The sequence below is a fragment of the Epinephelus lanceolatus genome, chromosome 14 (genome assembly GCF_041903045.1).
Source record: "Epinephelus lanceolatus isolate andai-2023 chromosome 14, ASM4190304v1, whole genome shotgun sequence".
NCBI classification, from domain to species: Eukaryota; Metazoa; Chordata; class Actinopteri; order Perciformes; family Serranidae; genus Epinephelus; species Epinephelus lanceolatus.
This window is the reverse complement of record NC_135747.1, coordinates 29781735-29800560: the sequence shown is the minus strand read 5'-3', so window position 1 is coordinate 29800560 and position 18826 is coordinate 29781735. Positions and strand designations below refer to the sequence as shown.

Below are 18826 nucleotides of genomic sequence, written 5' to 3'. Positions count from 1 at the left end.
GTTGGGAGTAGCCTCTGTTTTATTCAATAAAGGGTTTTTCTTTTCTTCATAGCTGGTTTAGGAATTAGTGTTTGCCTTCTTAGTGCATATGATTGCTATGCAGTATGTGTGCTTGTTTTGTCTGTGTGTCTCTATGTGTGATGGTCAAGGGTCAAACCCTACTGTAACATGCAATGCATTAGTTATTACCATAAATATATACATTCAGGTCACTGCACACAGAGGTGTATCTGTCAGCCTGCGTATTGCAGTAACCTCCATCTATAGTCTTATAAACACTGTAGTATAATTAAAATGGTGGATTTCTGCACTCGTTTTAATACAGAAGAAGACATTTGAAGGTCTGCAATTATATCAAACATGTCATGCTTGCCAGCAGAGAAATGTGGGTTATAATGAGCTTAACATGCCCCAAATTTCCCTCATGATGTAATGCCACAGCAACAAAAAATAGCGTCGTAGGTTTGAATGTATCACCGCATGCACCAAACTCGAACAAAGTGTTAAAAACAGAAGAGAAAGAATGAGTGCATGACTTGACTTTTTTCCCCTTTTACATAAAGGTGAACACAAATAGCACTGTAATTATATAACTGTTGAAGTATGAGTGTACAAGCATAGGCCGGTCTGACTGGTGATCCTGCTGTGCTGATACTTGCCATGAAGCAGGGGTTTATCTTCCACGTTTGCATTGTGATTTTACTTTTTGTTTTTGTAAATATGTTTTATTGAGTTTCAATGTCTTTATCCCACAACAAAGATACAAAACATTCCTTTCCTGACTATAAAGAAACACTGTTCATCATATATAGAGACAGCTTTCAGATTCCGTCCCTACCACCCTGCCCACCCATCCATAGGATTAAAGGTTACAAGATACATTCAGATAAAAGAGGGAAGCTACCAGAGCTTCACCAAATAATTGTATTAATTACTCAAACAAATGCAGAAAGAGAGGGAAAGGGGTTGCTCTCTGCTGTCATGCAACATTTATAGGTGCCACCGCATTCTTTATCGAGAGGTTCTTGGAGCAAATTAGAAAAGTCCATATCTTAATAAAGGTTTGAGAGGACCCTTTGAGTGTGTGTTTGATTTTTTCTAACTCTAAGAAATAGATAACATCTCTGACCCAATAAGAAAACGATAGGGGCGGCACGTTGCTTCCAATTTAGAAGGATCAAATGTCTTGCAAGGAGAGAGGTAAACGCTAAAACAGCATGGGCTTTATTTGGTAAGGTAGCACAGGATTCCTTCAAAGTTAGACCAAAAAAGTGTGCAGACTTAGCTTTCAAACATCTTGCTAAAGGCTTTAAAAATACTTACCCAGAAGATGGAGAGGTTTGGACATATGCATTAAGTGTGCTGACTGGCCTCTACATCGATGGCATTGCGCCCCAGGACTGCTTCACATGAATACAAAAATACAAAACAACACATAACCAAACAACAAAAGTGTAGTACAAAAGCAACAAATCACATTAGACATTCGGAAAGGTGGAGGCAGTCCAACAAATTAATCGTTCCTATTACATTTAGTGACCATCGTACACTGAGGCTATTAAAGCCATACTCTGATTTAAGACAGTATGATGACAGACTGAGGAACAAGAGAGTTCCTCAACCTGTTCAATCAAGCCTGTGAGATGTTATTATTATATATTTTTATTATATTATTATATTACCAGCAAGACAAAAAGATACAAGGTCAGAGGCCTTGGACAGTGTCGGCACAACTCAATAACATGAATACAGAAAATGGTTCATTACACAACGAAAACTTAATTTATTTTTGTTCATGAACTAAAACTACACACATTCAACACAACATAATGGTGTTTTGACAAAGCTGTATAAAAGAGCAAGGTCTGGCTGTAATGAGAGCCTTGCACCCTGGCACAAAAGGTGTCACTTTCAGATTAGAGGCACTGATCCAAATGTTCATTGGCCAAGCAGCTGCTGTTAGAGCACATGGGTTTAGTGCTGGACTGCAGGAGACTCGATGGGTGTCTCTGTTTTGAATTTTGGTTTCTTTGTGAACTCTTGCCAGGTGGCATTAGTAATCATGTTTTCATGTCACTAACTTACCGTCACGACTCCTGTCACTGCCATGGTAACAGCATTTTGCTTTTTGTGGTTGGTCCAGGTTGAATTGGTTCACAGAAGCTGGCAACAGTCAGCACTCAAAATTTGGGAGCAGTCAGTTACACTGGCAAATGTATCTTTACATAATGCAAAAGGTGATCTAGTCCGGATGAATTTGCAGTTTGGTCTGGATCCAGATCTCGGTTGGGACTTTTAGCAGCGTCGCAATAAAGCAAGGCAAAAAGCAAAAAGGAATACATCATACAAATGAAATAAGTTTATCTTAAGCTCTATGTTGGATCATCCTGACAATTCTTTGATACCAGGGATGCTTATTTGAAAAAATCATGAACATGACTTTTGTTTTCTACTATTAAAATGGGTGAAATCTTATTTCATTGTAGAGCTACACTTGATGTCTTGCTTTGCTCAGCGCCTCCTTGCTCTGCCCTTACTCTAGGAATGGGAGTGTGAGCTTCATGCTGGGGGACGTTTAGAGTCCACCTGCCCGACACACATACACCATGATGGGGATAACTCTTAGCATCACACAGTCAACGTTACAATCGTAATGGGTTGAACGACAGAGTCAAGCTGTTTCGGTGTGACTTTGTTGGGACCATTTAATGACTTGGTGTTGGATGTTTGCCGCCCCTGCTGTGTTAGCTCGTGCTAACTGGGCAGACACTGGGGTCCATGTCATTGGGCCGACAGCCCATTGGTGCAACATCCCATTAGTCCGACGTCCCGTTGTTCCGATATGTGATTATACTAGGCTATACTGTATTTGTGTACCATAGAGGATCAGCGCAACAAAAGTAGGCTACTGGTCGAGATACAAGTGCCATAGAGAGAAGAGAATGAAACACAATAACCTCCTGTTATTAACTCTGGGGTCCGGGTTGTGTGGGGAGCTCTCCACGATGCTGAACAGCTCCCAACGGGCGTATTTCTACCTTGATGGTGCACCGCAACCGGCTCTGGGTCAGCTGGGAAAGGCTTGAGGCAAAGCAAGCTCATGGCTTATGTGTTTGTCACTTTCTATTTCATTTTAACCCACACCATGATCTTTTCCTAACCCTAACCAAGTGGTTTTGTGCCTAAACCTAACCAGACCTTAACCACAGGGCGTCATGATGATTTCGGAACCACGGGACTTCGAAACAATGGGTTTAATATGGTCGGAACAATGGGATGTCGGACCAATGGGTTGTCAGAATAATGGGCTGTCGGACCAATGGGCAGACCCCAGAACTGACTGCTCTCATATAGGAGTCTACCTCTGCCTCTGGGTCATTGCTTGTCGAGGTGTGCTCTTTTCCCAGAATCAGCAGCCAGAATCATGGCATTGCCCTAGCAGCGGTGTATGTCTCCAGCCTGGGCAGCAGCAGACTTGGCTGTCTCATCGTCTCTCTCTCCAGCACCATAATATTATAGTCAACATACATTTCAACTGTTTAACTGACTGTTTATCGGTCAAAATTCTTATTCTGGGTTGCCAAGTAGCTCACCTGGTGCCCCATGTACAAAGGCCATGTCCTTGACGCAACAGCTATGGGTTTGATTCTGACCTTCTGCCCTTTGCTGCATGTCATCCCATCTCTCTTTCCCCCTTCAGGCTACTACTGTCCTGTCAAATAAAGGCTATACTATAACTACAGCAAAAAAACTCTGCTTGTAAAGCTATGTCCGAAATGTGAGACACCTCAAAGCACATGTTGAAGCGCTTATGAGCAATGAGTCAAAGCTTCCAGCACCTCCAGTGCAGCAGCTCAGTGACCAGCGTTGGATATATGTGCCTGTGTAAGCGTAGGGCAAGACATATCTGGAAGAAAAAGCATTAAAAAAATACAGTTGCAAAGGTTGTTTATGTTTCCCTGAGAGGGAGATAAAGCACTTCGTGATCAAGACATCCAGCATGTCGACACAGACCCTCCATTTCTCTCCCTTTGTGTTACTTTTTAAGTCATGTACATACAAAACCCTCTTCCTGTTCCTTTAACCCCTCAACCCCAAAGAGCACAGAACACACAAATGCTTTTAACAACAATAAAACTGCTGCATGTTCTGGCGTTCCCCAGAGGAAGGACTTCAGCAGCAGGTCTGACATCCGCCGTATGGATGATTAGCATCATTAGAGCATCAGCTGCTCCCGCTCACTCAGACACACACACACATACACACACACACACACACACTCCATGATGGCTCTTCAAATACATAACACTCATGTAGATTAAATGGTGGTATGTTCTTGGCAAAGCAGTGATTAATTTATGATTAGAAGTAGGTCAGATGAATGGAACCCAAGGTGTAGAGACACTAGAGAGCGATGTGTCTGCGAAGACACTCGGAACAAGTTAGGAGAGCAGGAGGAATGAGGACAGACAGAAAGGGGATGAGCACTTATTTATTTTGAAGAGGAGGTAGGAGATAACTTCTGTGTGCGCTGTGTGTTCAAATGCTAACAAATCTCTGTAAGGAGGAGTGGGATGCAAAGAAAAATATTGTGAACCAAGTGCAAGAGCTACATTGGGAATTAGCTAAAAATAGTTCAATCAGAAACCCTCACTATTCTTCAAAGTCGGTCTGCCTGCATTGTTGGTTTGTCTTGTGTCATACTATATTTAAATTGTCTTTTCCTTCTTTTCAGCTCCTTTGACCGACAAGCCGCCAAAGATCCTGTTTCCCTCCGAAAACAAGATTAGCAACATGGAGCTGCAGCTAGGTAAGAGCATCATGGGATTTCCTCCAGCTGCAGTCAGTACTATCTGTGTCATTTCCAAATGACAGGAAATGGATGACTTTACAAATCCTTTCCAACACGCCTCCAGGCACCGAACACAGATTGATGATGGCACTTTTATTTGCTGGAGAAACGGCAGAAGAAAAAAAAAACACAATTGTAAAAGTGTTTTCCATATATGCAAATAGTGGCTGCTAATGTCCCTACGGCTGTTTTGTCAACAATGAAGAGCCCATATGGTGCCAGGGTTCCAAACGCTGGCTCACCACATGGAAAGACGGCTGCTTTCAGTCGCCGTTGTTTGTCTTGTTTGACGTGGGGTCACGATGGGCCTACCGTGTGTTCACGCGTGCGTGAGTGAATGTATGCATGTGGTTGTGTTTGGTTTTTTTCCCCGTGGCAGCATATTGCTTGATTTCTGGGCACAGTCCGCTGTCCACATGGCGCTTGCCGCTCCATGAATGGCTCGTGTGTCTGTCACGGTGAAGCCGATCGGACAAGACTGAGAGGTCTGGGAAGCGAGAGAAGAATTGGATAAGTGTGAGACAGAAAAAGAGGAGGGGCGGCGACGGAGACAAAGAAAGTGCAATGATTTACCGAGAGGTTACCTTTTGTCTTGTATCTGATGCTGTTGGAATCCAGGTAGTTCATTTAAAATGCCTCCACGCTTGGCTGATCAAGAGTGAAAAATTGCTGCTGTTGATAAACTGACAAGCTCAGCCTCATATGTCAGCACACCCACACCCATGCATGAACAGGTTGCACAATGCACCCTTCAGCTGTTTGTGTCGTTTGTCTTGATATCACCAAGACTTTAAGGAAAGCTTTGTCTCGTCCTTTGAAACTTTCTCACAATTATTTAAAGCCTCTCTGTCAGTTCTTTCTTGTGCATGCTGTGTGAGTAAGTGTTGTGGTGTGTTGTGGAGTGTGTGTTAAAGAGCTGGTGCACTTAATACTGCACAGTGATTCAGTGCTGCACTTTACTAACATCTAACGAATTCATTCATAATGAATTAACCAGTTAATTGTCTATTTTAATTGATTAATAATGGAATAATGGAAAAGCTGTATGTTAGTATTTCCATCATTTTTATAAAACAAAACAAAGCATATTCCTTGTCTTCTTGTACAGTGTTCTATTGAACAATTATAAAAGCAAATGTATGCTACATCAAGAGTAAATACAGTCAAGGTCACTACTATTAAAAAATGACATTAAGTAAATGGACATTGGGGATTAAAATTCACTGATTGACGTATTTTATATCGTAAAAAAAAAAAAAAACTCTCTTAAGCTTGTGTAAACCACAGACCTTATTTCAGGCTGAAGTCCGTTTTAAAACTTCATTTGTGCCAACCTCAATTAAGATTTTGAATAATGTCTCTTGATGCATAAGTCTCTTGCGTTTAGCTTATGGTGCTCTGTTGTGTGCTGGTGTTATGTGCAATACTGTTATATGTAGTATGTGTTTTTATGTTTTTGTTTTATGATGTATGCTTTTCATTTATTCTGGACTATTGTAATGACTGTAAGGCAGCAACACTTGTGCAGCTCCTGAGTCCAAGACAAATTTAACCATGGGGGCCATGAAGTATCGTATCGTATCGTACCGTATCGTACCACATCGTACCATATCGTACCATATCGTATCATATCACCTAACCAAAAACCCATTCAAAAAACCCACTGACTTTAAGTCAAAGGAAGTGGAAGTGCTAAAATGCTAACTGATATCTGGGTTTTAGGTCTCATAACTGTAGCACTCTGTTTCCCTCCATTACGTTTGTTTTTAAATTGATCCTTAATTGTGCGTTTGTCTCTCAAAACAGACACAAATCTTCCAGAGACAGATGATTTAGCGAACACGAATGAGCTTAAATTAGGGTGGAGAGACACTGGAGTTTAGCATAATGCAAGGGCGCCATGCCACATGGCATTTGACTTTAGCAGAAAAGAAGGAACAGGGAGCTGGGAAGGGTTTCATCTAGGGGTGGGAATCTTTGGGCACCTCACGATTCGATTACGATTACGATTCAGGGGCTACGATTCGATTATAAAACGATTATTGATGCATCTTTAATTTATGTATATTGATGCACTTTTTCACAACACACATTTCTTTTTGTCTCACTGAATAAGCATTCAACACTTGCAATTTTTAAAAACAGTGCATTTGTAATAAGAAACAGTTGAATTCATTTCCATTTTATTTTATTAAACATATAAATGGAAATGCTTGCAAACTGGAAAGTTACAACCTCATTGTACAGAACCAAAGGTAACAACAGGTATCTTAAATCACAAGATAAAATGTGCAGTTAGAGTAACAAATTATTCGGTGGCGACAGACGTCCACGCATTTGGTTTGATGGTAGAGTGTCGGTGAAATAGCGTCGGGATGGTGTATCTGGGCTCCAGTGTATGCAGCAGTCCTCGAAATCCCTGATTTTCCACGACAGAATAAGGACGCAGATCCTTGGCAATAAATGCCGCGATGGCCTTCGTAATTCGCTTCACCTTTTCCGATGAGGGTGGCAGCTTTCTAATTGCTTCCTCGATTGTTCTCTGGTCGGTAGCGTCACTAGTTGCCGCGGCAACAACAGCCTGCCGTGTCCCTGACTCCTCCGTCAGGTGGAATCGAGTTACATGGCTTCTCATGTTTGTTGTGTTGCCAAAGTATTTTATTTTAGCACGACACAGCTTACATATAACGTGGCTCTTGTCCAGTTCGCTTCCGCCGTCAATGTTGTAGAAGCCGAGGTATTTCCACACATCTGCTTTTAAATTAGAAGGAACTGTTCAGCTCTCACGGCGAGGTGGGTAGCGGTCAGCCGTGTTTGTTTTCCTCTGTGCGCGTGTCGGCGTGTCTGCTCCAGGTGCGCATCCCAAAGTGTCCCGGAGATGACACGTACCGCACTTCTTAGTTCCGCATTATTTAGAACCTTCTGTATTACTCTAATTAACAGATTTAAATAATCGAAATTTGGACGTTTGTGAATCGATTCAGATTCGTCCACGTCCGAATCGCGATGCATCTAAGAATCGGAAATTTCCCCCACCCCTAGTTTCATCCCAGCACTGCGCATGGGTTTTGTTTCTTACGACGAATCTATCTTGACGATAACATTAGCTAGCTAACATAATTCTGTTTTAAGAGAGGGGTGACTTCACAGCTAACAATAGGTTTGCAACATGTACGATGATAACAGCACAACGCTCATCAGTAACAATCAGTGTCCAGACAATCTGCTTCCACAGATGGGAATTTCTGTTTTGTGATATTTTCTGACTGACATATCATACAACTCGGGATAGACAGTAGCTAAAGGAGTGGCAGTGATGACACAGAGCTTTTATTTGAAGTGCAGAGATGTTCTACTAGAAGTGCTGAGAGCAGCCGTGCAAAAAAGTTGGAGCGCTGGACATCTGCATAACTCTTTCCTCATTGGGAGCAATTGAAAAACACACAGCCGTTGACAAAAAACGTTATGTGGACACAGACCCTTATGGAGGTTTTGGAATATTTCCTGCCATTAGTGAGAGACAGTCTGAAGTGAATGCTGTCTTTATTCACAAGAGAAACTTGCTCCAGAGACAAAACAGACGGTACCATTTTTGATTCATCATGAGCTACAAAAGGCGTGGCATTTGCTGGCTTACTGCCCCCACCTTGGGAGACGTTGCCACAGCTTGTGCCATGCATCATAACAGAGACCCAACTAATCAGTGAAGAGATTTTTATTAAATATTATTAGATTAAATTCATATAATGCAATTCAATAGAGTCTCTTTGTTAACCCTCCACGCCTGGTGAATGCAGACTAAACTCCATGTGCCCCAGTTTTAAAAGCAGTTAGTCTCTAAACCATGATGACTCAGGTGACATCACAAGGGCTGTTTTTTCAGTTTTAACATAGACAAGCCATAGACTACATTACAAACTTGGTTAATTAATGTTCCCCATGACAAGTGAACTGGTCTTGTTGTGTAAAAACCAGTGGAGCTGTATGGTACATGAGGGCTTGGCACTACCATGGCAAAAACCGAGTCATGTGCAAGGCAGAGAAGGAGAGAAAGAAAAGTACGTGTGATGTTGTGCAGTGAGCCTCCACACTCCCAGAAGAGTGTCTAAAGCACAGAGACACCGAGGTAAATATTTTACAGCCGGGCTCCTTTTTGTGTGCAGAAAAGTTGTCTCTCCCTCCAGACGAGAGTTTCTATTTTGCTTTATTTATTTATTCTCCTCTTCCTTAATATTTGTTGAGTCATGCCCTAAGCAGCTTTATGGAGCAACGTGGCAGATTTATGGTAGCCAGAGCGTGCACAGAGAGAGCCTGGTCCCTTATGGCAAGTGGGAGATAGAGAGACGGAGAGAGGGAGAGAGAGGGAGAGATGGGATCCAGTGGAGGCTTGTGGATGGTAGTAAAATCAGAGCCGTAAGCAGAGAGATAAATCTGCAACACTGCCGGGAAACACAGCCCCACTTTATCTCCTCCGCTGCTGCAACCAGTGCAGGTCTAAGACAGCCGCCATCGCAGCCAGCGCTACACAACACACACACGCAGACATAAATAAAACACATATGTTACATAAACTCGCACAGAGGACATGCAGCAGGGATGTACGTCAAAGAGGATGATGCAGAGAGGAGAGCACAAAAAGAAATCGAAGCGAGAGTGGTCATAAAAGCAGGAGGATTGGGCATGTTGGGAGGAATGGAAACAGTGGCAGGAGCGGGGGGTCTTGTCAGAGTGTCCCTTCCCCTGCTCTCCAAAGGTCTCCCTGCATATCTCTGCCACTGTGTCCCCTTTCAGCTGAGGAGCCTAAATCCCACAGCTGCAGATTCTGTCACTCAGGAGGTAGCAGTGTGTGTCTGTGTGTGTGTGGGCTGCTATCATCGCACATCTACAAGGCTTCAGGGCCTCAGGAGTCCTCAGGGATGTGCGACTGTGCAAATCCTGAAAGCAGCCCTGTTTTCCATCACAAATATTACTTTCGGACAACTTGACATTTTTAGTTTTCAAAGGAGACAAAATCAAGGTTGTGTAGGATGTTTTTTTTTTGTCAGTAGCCATCCCGTTTCTCCATTGCCAGATTTAGTGCTGTCACCCAGTGGTGAGTTGGTGCAGTCCACCTCTCCAGAATAGGAGGATGATTCATATTGTGGGGTTTGTGTCTTATGTGTTGGGGTTCGTGAAAGGGAGCCACGCAGACGCACACACGCTTACAGTATGTGACATATTACACAAAGCTCCGAGTTTAAAACACACACGCTCGCTCACAGACTCACTGACTTGGTGTTTATTCCCTCGTGATGATTCGTCATGGATTCGCGGTCCCAAAGGAGAGGGGTGGAGGGATTCAACTCACGCTTACGCAGCACTCCACTTCCAGCATCTCTCCGTCTCGCTCGCTCTCCCTCTTCGTCACGTACGCGCACAGATACTCGCACATGCCCCTGCACCACCCGGGGTGGGTGGGTCATACATGCTCGCGGCGCAGTCGTCGGTAACTGTGGGATAATTGTAACTGATAGAGGATTTTACTGTCCCCCAAAGCCAGCAGATGGGTGCACTCTAGTGGAAAGGAATTAGAATCAATTATTTCAGAGAGCAGGACCTAACAGCACGGGATGGGAGGCAGGAGGGAGATGACTCTTATATTTATTTTACTTCAGTATGCACTATGTAGAGGCACACGCCATGCACGCTCAGACGTCTGCAGCAGACACTCAAAGAAGCTGACATTCCTGATTTCCCTGGTGTGTTGGCAATATGTTTTTGAGGAGCTCAGAGGAGTAAACTGACAGTGTGGCTGTCCCACTCTGATCCCGCTCTCTCCTCCCAAATTACCTCATCTTCTTCCCTCTCAATTAGGAAACATTTGTCTGCCGGCCAAGACACTAAGCAGCAACTTTTTTTTCACATTTCATTGGAATCCCTCCAATCAATGGATTTGCTTGTATAAGTGAAGTAAATCCATGCAGGGCTTTCATGGAGAGTTCAACTTTGGAAAACTCGCAAACAGTCAAATATTTTGGGCAAAAGAGATCCAGAGAGTCACATTATCCAATTTTATATAATTCTAACATGCTGTAGTGTAAACTGCTCCATAAAAATGCTGCTATTTTTATTCAGTCATCAGACTATAAAATGTACAAATGCTGCAAGTGTCTTCAACAAAAAAGATTAGCAACCAAGCTAGCCTGCTAACCAGCAAGTGGCAAGATTAGCTGGCGCTATCGTGGCTGATGAGGGTGTGACCTGCTGGCTAGCATGCTAATACTTACCTTGCAAGCTACTCTTCCATCACCACCTGTTTCATAGGGAGTGATTATTGTTATGTCTCTTTCTGGTCTGACCAGAGTACGGTAGCCAATATACAAATACAAAAAAGGAACAAACTGGGAATGGAAAAAAATGCTGCAGAAAGCAGCAAATGAAAAGATGCAAGAAGATCCCAAAAACAAGCGTAACTCAGAAACGCTGCGCTGCTACAGTCAACACAGCGGAAGTTCTCCAGGACTCTAGGGGGAGCTGCATAAATCTGCTGTTCTTTAATAATATTGTAAAAGACTAAGCCCAAATGTAAAAAAGGATGCATATTTTTATGTCTCCTCTTTACTTTTCTTCCCATTTCGAAAACAAACACTCAGTGCTTCTCAAAGTCACCGACACTTCCTTGGTAGGACAGGTCCTACAGAAGCTAGGCAAGACTCTAGCATTCAGGGAACACACATTGGAATAGGTTAGCATCATTGAGGAGGCCCCCCCTGTCTAACAAGTCATTTGCAAAGAATTGTGGGTACTTCACGCCCACTGAGGATACAAACATGCATGCTCTGAAGAAAGGATTCACCTCGGTAAAATTCTAAGGATCCTTGACATTTGAACAGTCCTTTGGCAGGAATCAATGACGTAGCCTCCTTGAATTCAATTAAGGATCCTTCCTTGGCTTTGAGAAGCACAGTCTCTCTCATCTGGTCTCTTTCTCAGGTTAGAAATCAAGCTGCTCAGTGTAGCACTCCCCCTAGAGGCCTGGAGAACTTCATTTTAGGGATCGACTAATATGTTTTTTACAGAACGGTTTCTGATACCAGTTATTAGTAATCAAGGAGACAGATAACCAGTATTCGGAACCAATAGACATTCACTGTGAAAATTAAAATGTCAGTCTCAAACTTAAGAATAACAAACTTAAAGTGCCTTTCATCCTACATTTGATTTAATGGTGCAAAAGAGAACTTTTCAACATCATTTAAAAAAGGAAAAAGCTTGCTTTGACATGTTCTTTGCATGTGTTGCAGCCAGCCTTCCCTGCTGTTGGTATGTGTAATACCGAGTGCAATTCCACTTTCAACACATAGTTGGTGGTGGGGTTACTATGCCACTGTGTTGAGTTTCTGTGAAGCGCAGGTAAAGTTTGACTGATTCAACCAACACATATAAAACAAACAAACTTTCACTTAAAAGGGGTTATTTTCGTATTTTTGGGACAGGTTGCTATGACTGCTGTATTTCTGTGACGCACATTAGTGGCTTTTCTTTCGTCATAAGATTGGTCACTTCCACCAAATTGTTTCTGTTTGCAGAGCTGCATGTGCACCTTTACTGAAACCAGCTGTTTTTAGATTGTGAAAATATCCACTACACTTACTGGAGAATTATATGTATATGATATATATATATATATATATATATATATATATGACTGATATTGTGACATTAAAGCAATAGTGAAGCAGTGAGGGGTCCCAGCAATATTGACAGGGCGTTTCTTTTTCATAATACTCCCTCTACAAAAGCCTACTGTGGCTTCGACTTTAGTTGAAACACTCTAACCTACTTCCACATGTAACATGCTCTCTCCTTCCCTGTCTTACATCTGGTCCTGCATCCTTTTATCCCTTACCTCTCGTCTCTCCTCGCTGCCTGACATATTGACCTCTGCGTGAGATTTGAGGATTTGTTATTGAGGATGTTCTGATTTCCCAAAGTCTGCTGGAGTGGTTAACAACGCTCCATCTTCTCTTCTTTTTTGTTCTGTTCTCTTCTCCTCAAGAAGTATACAATACTGAAGAACACCTCGCTGTTTCACCACACATGTCAGCCTTTCCACGGAGAAGGGTGAAATTGAAATTGACATTGCTCTGGAGAGTTGCTAAAGGTCAAGGCAGAGTCACTTCACTAAATTACTCTGTGTCTCTCTCTTTCTCTATGTCTGTCTCTGCGTTACACTCTCAAACACACACACACACACACACACACACACACACACACTCTCACTTGAACGCCATATATCATACAGTTCCTCTCACTGCCTCTCACCTCTGTTTAGTTTCCCTTTTCAGCTCAGACATGCATGAAATTATCTGTAATAGCATGCTCCTGTTGTGTATTTATATTTGAATGGTGGGAGTTGTTGTTGATAATGGTGTTTGTGAGGGTAATGATAGAAATGGTGGTAATCTTACAGAGAATCCATAAAAAAGACGGACACATGTGGTCCAGCTGCAGCCTTAATGCTCTGCAATGGTCAATTTGCTCATCTAATGAGATGAAATCTATCAAAAGAAGACTTTTGATTAACCAAGAACATGCATCTTTATCTTTAAAGGCAACAGTGTGTAAGATTTATGGAGATTTAGTGGCATCTAGTAGTGAGGACTGCAGATTGCAACCAGCTGAGAGACTTCCTCCAGTGTTCATTGTTCAGGAGGTTTTTACCGTAAGCTGAATTATCCGCAGAGGTCTCTTCCTCTCCAGAACAAACGGCCCTGGTGATTGAAACCAGTAAAAACACTGAATAAAGCAGTTTCACGTCATAAATCAGTGTTTCTTCTGCGTTGTTTGGCACGTCGCAGACGGACTGCTTGCCAAGTGCTTGCTGTGTGTTCTCATCTTTTTTCTCTGATAACCTAATGTGTACTCACCTTATTTCTGATACAGATGCTCAGCAGGTTTTAACTGTGAGCTGAATTATCTGCAGAGGTCTCTTCCTCTCTTAAACAAACAAACCCAGTGATTAATACCATTACAAATGCAAAATAAAGCAGCTACACGTTACAAATCACTGTTTCTCCGATGTTCTTTGGCATGTCACAGACTACCCATTAGCCCAGCACCTGCTAATGTGTGCTCACCTTTTTCTCTACGTTCGCTTGATTTGGTCTGAATCATGGGCTAATTTTGTTGCAAAGTTGTATAATGGCCTAGAGCTGGTTCGTGTTCTTACGGCAGCATTTACAAGCAGACCAGATAAAATACTTTGTGCGGAAAAGCTGCTCTTGATTGGTCAGAATTTCCATGTGGGCAAAATCCAGGAAGTAAACAAAACGTTGAAGAAGAGTACACTTGCAAGATAAATGTGACAATGGAGGGACAACTACGCAGGTTGATTTTAGCGCTGCTCATCGTGGACTATATTGCTGTCATTGTTCACTTTAGTCAAACCATACAGTTTGAAAACGAGGCGCGGCTCCAACTAGAAAACAATGTTTTGATGCATTTGATGTGCTGAATGTGCATATTAAGGCAGTACAGGAGGAGGTGCACATTAATAATCCTCCAGGACTGTAACATACTCATATTTAACCCAAACAATGTGTCATGTGACTGCAGTTGGTTCAGATCCAGGTCGGAACACGTTCTCACCACAAACGAACCGCACCAGAGTTTGTTTGTAACCGAATCGAGACCACCTCTTCAAGAAGGTCTCAGTCTGGTTGTTTTGGTGCACATCTGAGTGTGATTGCTGTGTTCAGACCTGCCCAAATGAACTGCACTGAGGGGGCAAATGAACTTGAGTTTGATTGAACCGAACCAAACAGGGCAGGTGTGAAAGCACCCTTTTACTATGTAGGGGGATTTGGTGGCATCTAGTGGTGAAGATGCAGATTGCAACCAGCTGAAACTTCTCCTGGTTAGAATTCCTTCAGTGTTCATTGTTCAGGAGCTTCTTCTGGGAGCTGAATTATATGCAGAGGTCTTCTCCTCTTCAAAACAAACAAACCCGGTGATTTAAGACAGTAAAAACACTGAGTAAAGCAGTTTTACTTTAAAAGGGTGTTTTTCTGACACTGCTCATCGCAGAGATGCTGCTAACGATGATGGCTGACGCAAAAATGCTAATGGCTCTATCTAGAGCCAGTGTTTGGTCCAGGTGATTACACACCAAAGAAAACATTACTTATTACAATAAATTCCATTTCTGCCAATATATCCCCTTAAATCCTACACGCTGGACCTTTAAGGAAATAAAACCTATCAGAGGAAGATTTTTAATTAACCAAGTACATGTATCTTTATCTATAAGGGAGGGGCAGAAAGGCCACAAGGCACTTTCCCAATTGCCTGTGTCTGTGTGGATATGTTAATTTCTTGTGATAAATGACGTATTTACATTCTAACATAGGAAGGGAGAAAAAAATCCAGCCCTTAAAGGTCACACTGCAGATACAGGAGGGGGGGAAAAATGGTGTCGTCATTCAATTTGGTTTTAGTCCCACAGTGACCCAGCGTTAAGTAAGCCACGGTGACCGGTATGGTAACTAGTGTGTCAGCGAAACAAAGCTAAATGTTTAAGTGTGTGAACGGTCGTCATTAATCACTGAGTCTGGTGCTGAGAGCTGGAGCCGGCTGTATGATAAATGAACTAACAGCGCCTCTACACATGCCTAAAAGGAAGGGGAGAGGCGAGGAAAGCAGGGGAATGAGAAAATACACAAAGGCAGAGACAGAAACAGCACCACATAGCAGGCAATAAAGACAGACACAACGCCCTGCTGTGCATCACATACAGCTGCTTGTTTATTGCTGCTTTGACATTACTCACCACAGCCACTGAGGCACAGTAAGGAGATGCAAGAGGAGGTGAGAGCCCGTTCTTGATTCACACCAGGCTTCTGGTTATTTTTCCTCTGAGGCACCAGGCTGACGTCGGACTGTCAGGCGCTGTCTTTGAGCAGCTGCAGTTTTAGCGGCGTGTCCAGCACCGTTGGTTTTAATAGACCTTATCAGCAGCCGTTAAGCCGATTCAGCATGTTGAATTGGGCGGCAGAGGCAGTCGCTGAGAAAGAGCTGTCTGACTGGCTGCTCAGCCCAGTGAATCAGTGATTTCATCCATTTAGTGCGGTTTCTCCTTAGTTTTTTTTTTTTTTTTTTTTTCCCCCGTTGCCTTTTACTTCCTCCACTGGCAGCACACAACAGCAGTGCAAAGCAAAGCAAAACTTTTTTACAGTGACAGTGCCAACTTTTCATCAGGCACATTCTCAATTCGTATCCCACTTAGCCGGCAAAGGATTGTCTCAGATTTGACTTGTGTTCCATTTAATTAAATCCAACTTTCTTGTGCATTAAACCAGTGAACTCATAAATCCAGGAAGCAGGAGAAACATTAACTAAGAGGGTTTATTTGAAGGTTTAAATCACAGCACACTTGTCTACATCTTAATAGCACTGTTGTTCCTAAACTTGCTTAATCATGCGCCTGTAAATAATACCTGTATCCTTTATTCTAGCACTTGATCATCTCTACAAACAGATATCTGCATATGAATACAGAATCTGTAGGCAACGGGACAAGAGCTCAGCTGGTCACTGTCCAATGATCTGTTGCTGGCATTCGAGGCACCCCTGAGTCTCGGGAGCCGTTGTCCTCCCAGCGGACAATTGGGTTTAACATCTGCCCGGTTAGTACGAGCTAACATAGCAGCAGCGGCTAACATCTGACAGTGAGCTGTTAAATGGTCCCAAAAAACTCATAACAACACCAAAACTACGTGACTGACTGCATTGCCTATTTCTCATCTCAGATACACTCAGAAACATATTTTGGTTTACTGTTTAGCTGTAAAATGAGAAAGTCGGTCTGGCTGGTGGGCGGTCCTTGGCACTTTGTGCAACTGTTTCCAACAAGAAAGCTGGATCACAAACGTTCTCATTTTACAGCTAAACAGTGCCCCAAAATATGTTTCTGAAAACATCTGAGGTGAGAAATAGTCAGTACAGTAACAGAAGCTTGATTTATATGTGGTCAGTGCTGCCTAGTTTGACAGTTTGACCGCAGTTCATGAGCAGTGATTGACATGGTTGACGGCTGCGTTAAAGACTCTGGCTCTTTTTTGTTCGGTGAGCTGTGGTCTGATTTTAGAGAATGCCATTAGAAGCAGTAGAAACAAGGGGAGGAGGGACATGACTTTTTCACACTCTGTCTCATGTACTTCTTTCAGAATATAGTGACAGTTTCAGCAAATATATTCTTAAGAGCTATATCACAGGCAACTGGACTTGCTTGAGTTTCACCTTTCATCCAAAAGGCTTTTTCAGTTCTAACAGACAACTCTGAAACTCAGAGCCTTTAAGGTCACATGTGACTTTATGGCTCTGAAACTAGGAGCTCACGTGTGACCTCAACAACTCTGAAAGGGTTCACACCCACACAGAGTTTAAAGCTTTCGACTCTGCACCAGTTAGACTAAAGAAGCCTCTTGGATGAGAGGTAAAACATCTTCTACAAGAAACTCGAGCAAATCCAGTTGCCTGTTATATAGCATTTGAGGGTACCATGACCTGGATGACTGAGAATCTTCACCAATGTGACAAAAAGTTATTTTCATAAAAGTTACTAACTTTAGCTTTAATAACCTCGGGGTCAGTTTAGCGGTGTGATGCTAACACTTAGCCCTGCCACTGTATGTGTGTTTGTCTCTCACTAGCTGTCTCCAGTGCAGAGCTCACACTCCTGCAGCAGTAGTATCATCATGAAAAGAGAGATAAGGAGAGCAGGATAAAAAAGGGATGAGCAAATCAATATGCTGTACATGAAATAAGATTTTACCCATTTTAAATGGTTACAAGTAAAAAGAAAAGTCAAGTCCCCCTCCCAACCCCTGACCGAAGCTTCAAATATTTGCTGCTAATTACCACTGAAGCTCCAGAGCCCCCAAAAAATGGTATTGAGGACAGCCCTACTCAGACCCATCAACTATCGATTTAGCTTTTAATTAGCGCTTTTAATTCATCTGCACTCTTATGCAGATTATAGAGATTAGCTGATGTGTAGTCTGGACCTCAAACACCTACAAAAAGTTGGTAATCATGGTAAATGTAATGCACTTGTGTAGCGCTTTTCCAGTCTTTTGACCACTTAAAAAACGCTGCTTTAACACCACATGTCACATTCACCCGTTCACACATACATTCACAGACTGATGGCCGAGGCCACCATACAAGGTGCCGCCTGCTACTCAGTAGGCATTCACATGCATTCACACACAGGATGAAAAGCCACTGGGAACAATTTGGGGCTCCGTATCTTGCCCAAGGATACCTCGGCATGTGGGTTGGAGTAACCGGGGATCGAATCCCCCATCTTACGATTTGTGGACGACCCACTCTTCATCTGAGCCAGAGCCGCCCTGGACTGTAAACAAAAACTGGTGTACGGAGGAAGGTGTCTTGGCCAGGATATATGTTACTCCCTATCTGGATATCTACTGGCTACATGCTCTGTACCCCCCGAAATTTCGTCCCTTGCACCCAGAGGCTAAGTCACAGTTAGACAGACAGACAACTGGTTCTGAAATTGAGCACTTAAACAGCACATATAAACATAGCCTAATTAAAGTCTGCCTGTAATGCACTATTCAGGACATGCTGTTGTGTGAACTTCCATAATGAGATATTTGAAGTAAAAAACAAAGTACTGACTTGTTATTTCCTGTCGTGCACATGCAGAATGCGCATGCACGTTGGCAAGATTGTCTGCTGTAGTCTCCGCTGTGTGTTTAAGTGCTACTTAGAAGACTCGAGGTGATGCGAGGTGACGCATCAGTGGGTTTTTGTCAGCACTTTCTCTTTGGTGTGTCAGGTCCATAAGGTCCACCCACAACAAGGCCAACAGATCTGCTTTGTCTCTCTCTGGCCTGAGCTCAACTTTATGCTTACTGTCAGTGTGTATATTCCGTGTTGTCAGTCATGTGTTTGCGCATGTGTGTC

General features: G+C 42.8%; 1 protein-coding gene across 5 annotated transcripts in view; it reads left to right on the top strand.

Annotated features, from left to right (window-relative positions):
• Positions 1–18826, top strand: part of il1rapl1a (interleukin 1 receptor accessory protein-like 1a) — a 277412-nt gene that overhangs the window by 182197 nt on the left and 76389 nt on the right. For all 5 annotated transcript variants that reach the window (XM_033618136.2, XM_033618134.2, XM_033618135.2 and 2 more), the window contains exon 6: positions 4736–4810. In XM_033618136.2, coding sequence (XP_033474027.1) covers positions 4736–4810 — 75 coding nt within the window. The remainder of the gene's footprint in view (positions 1–4735; positions 4811–18826) is intronic.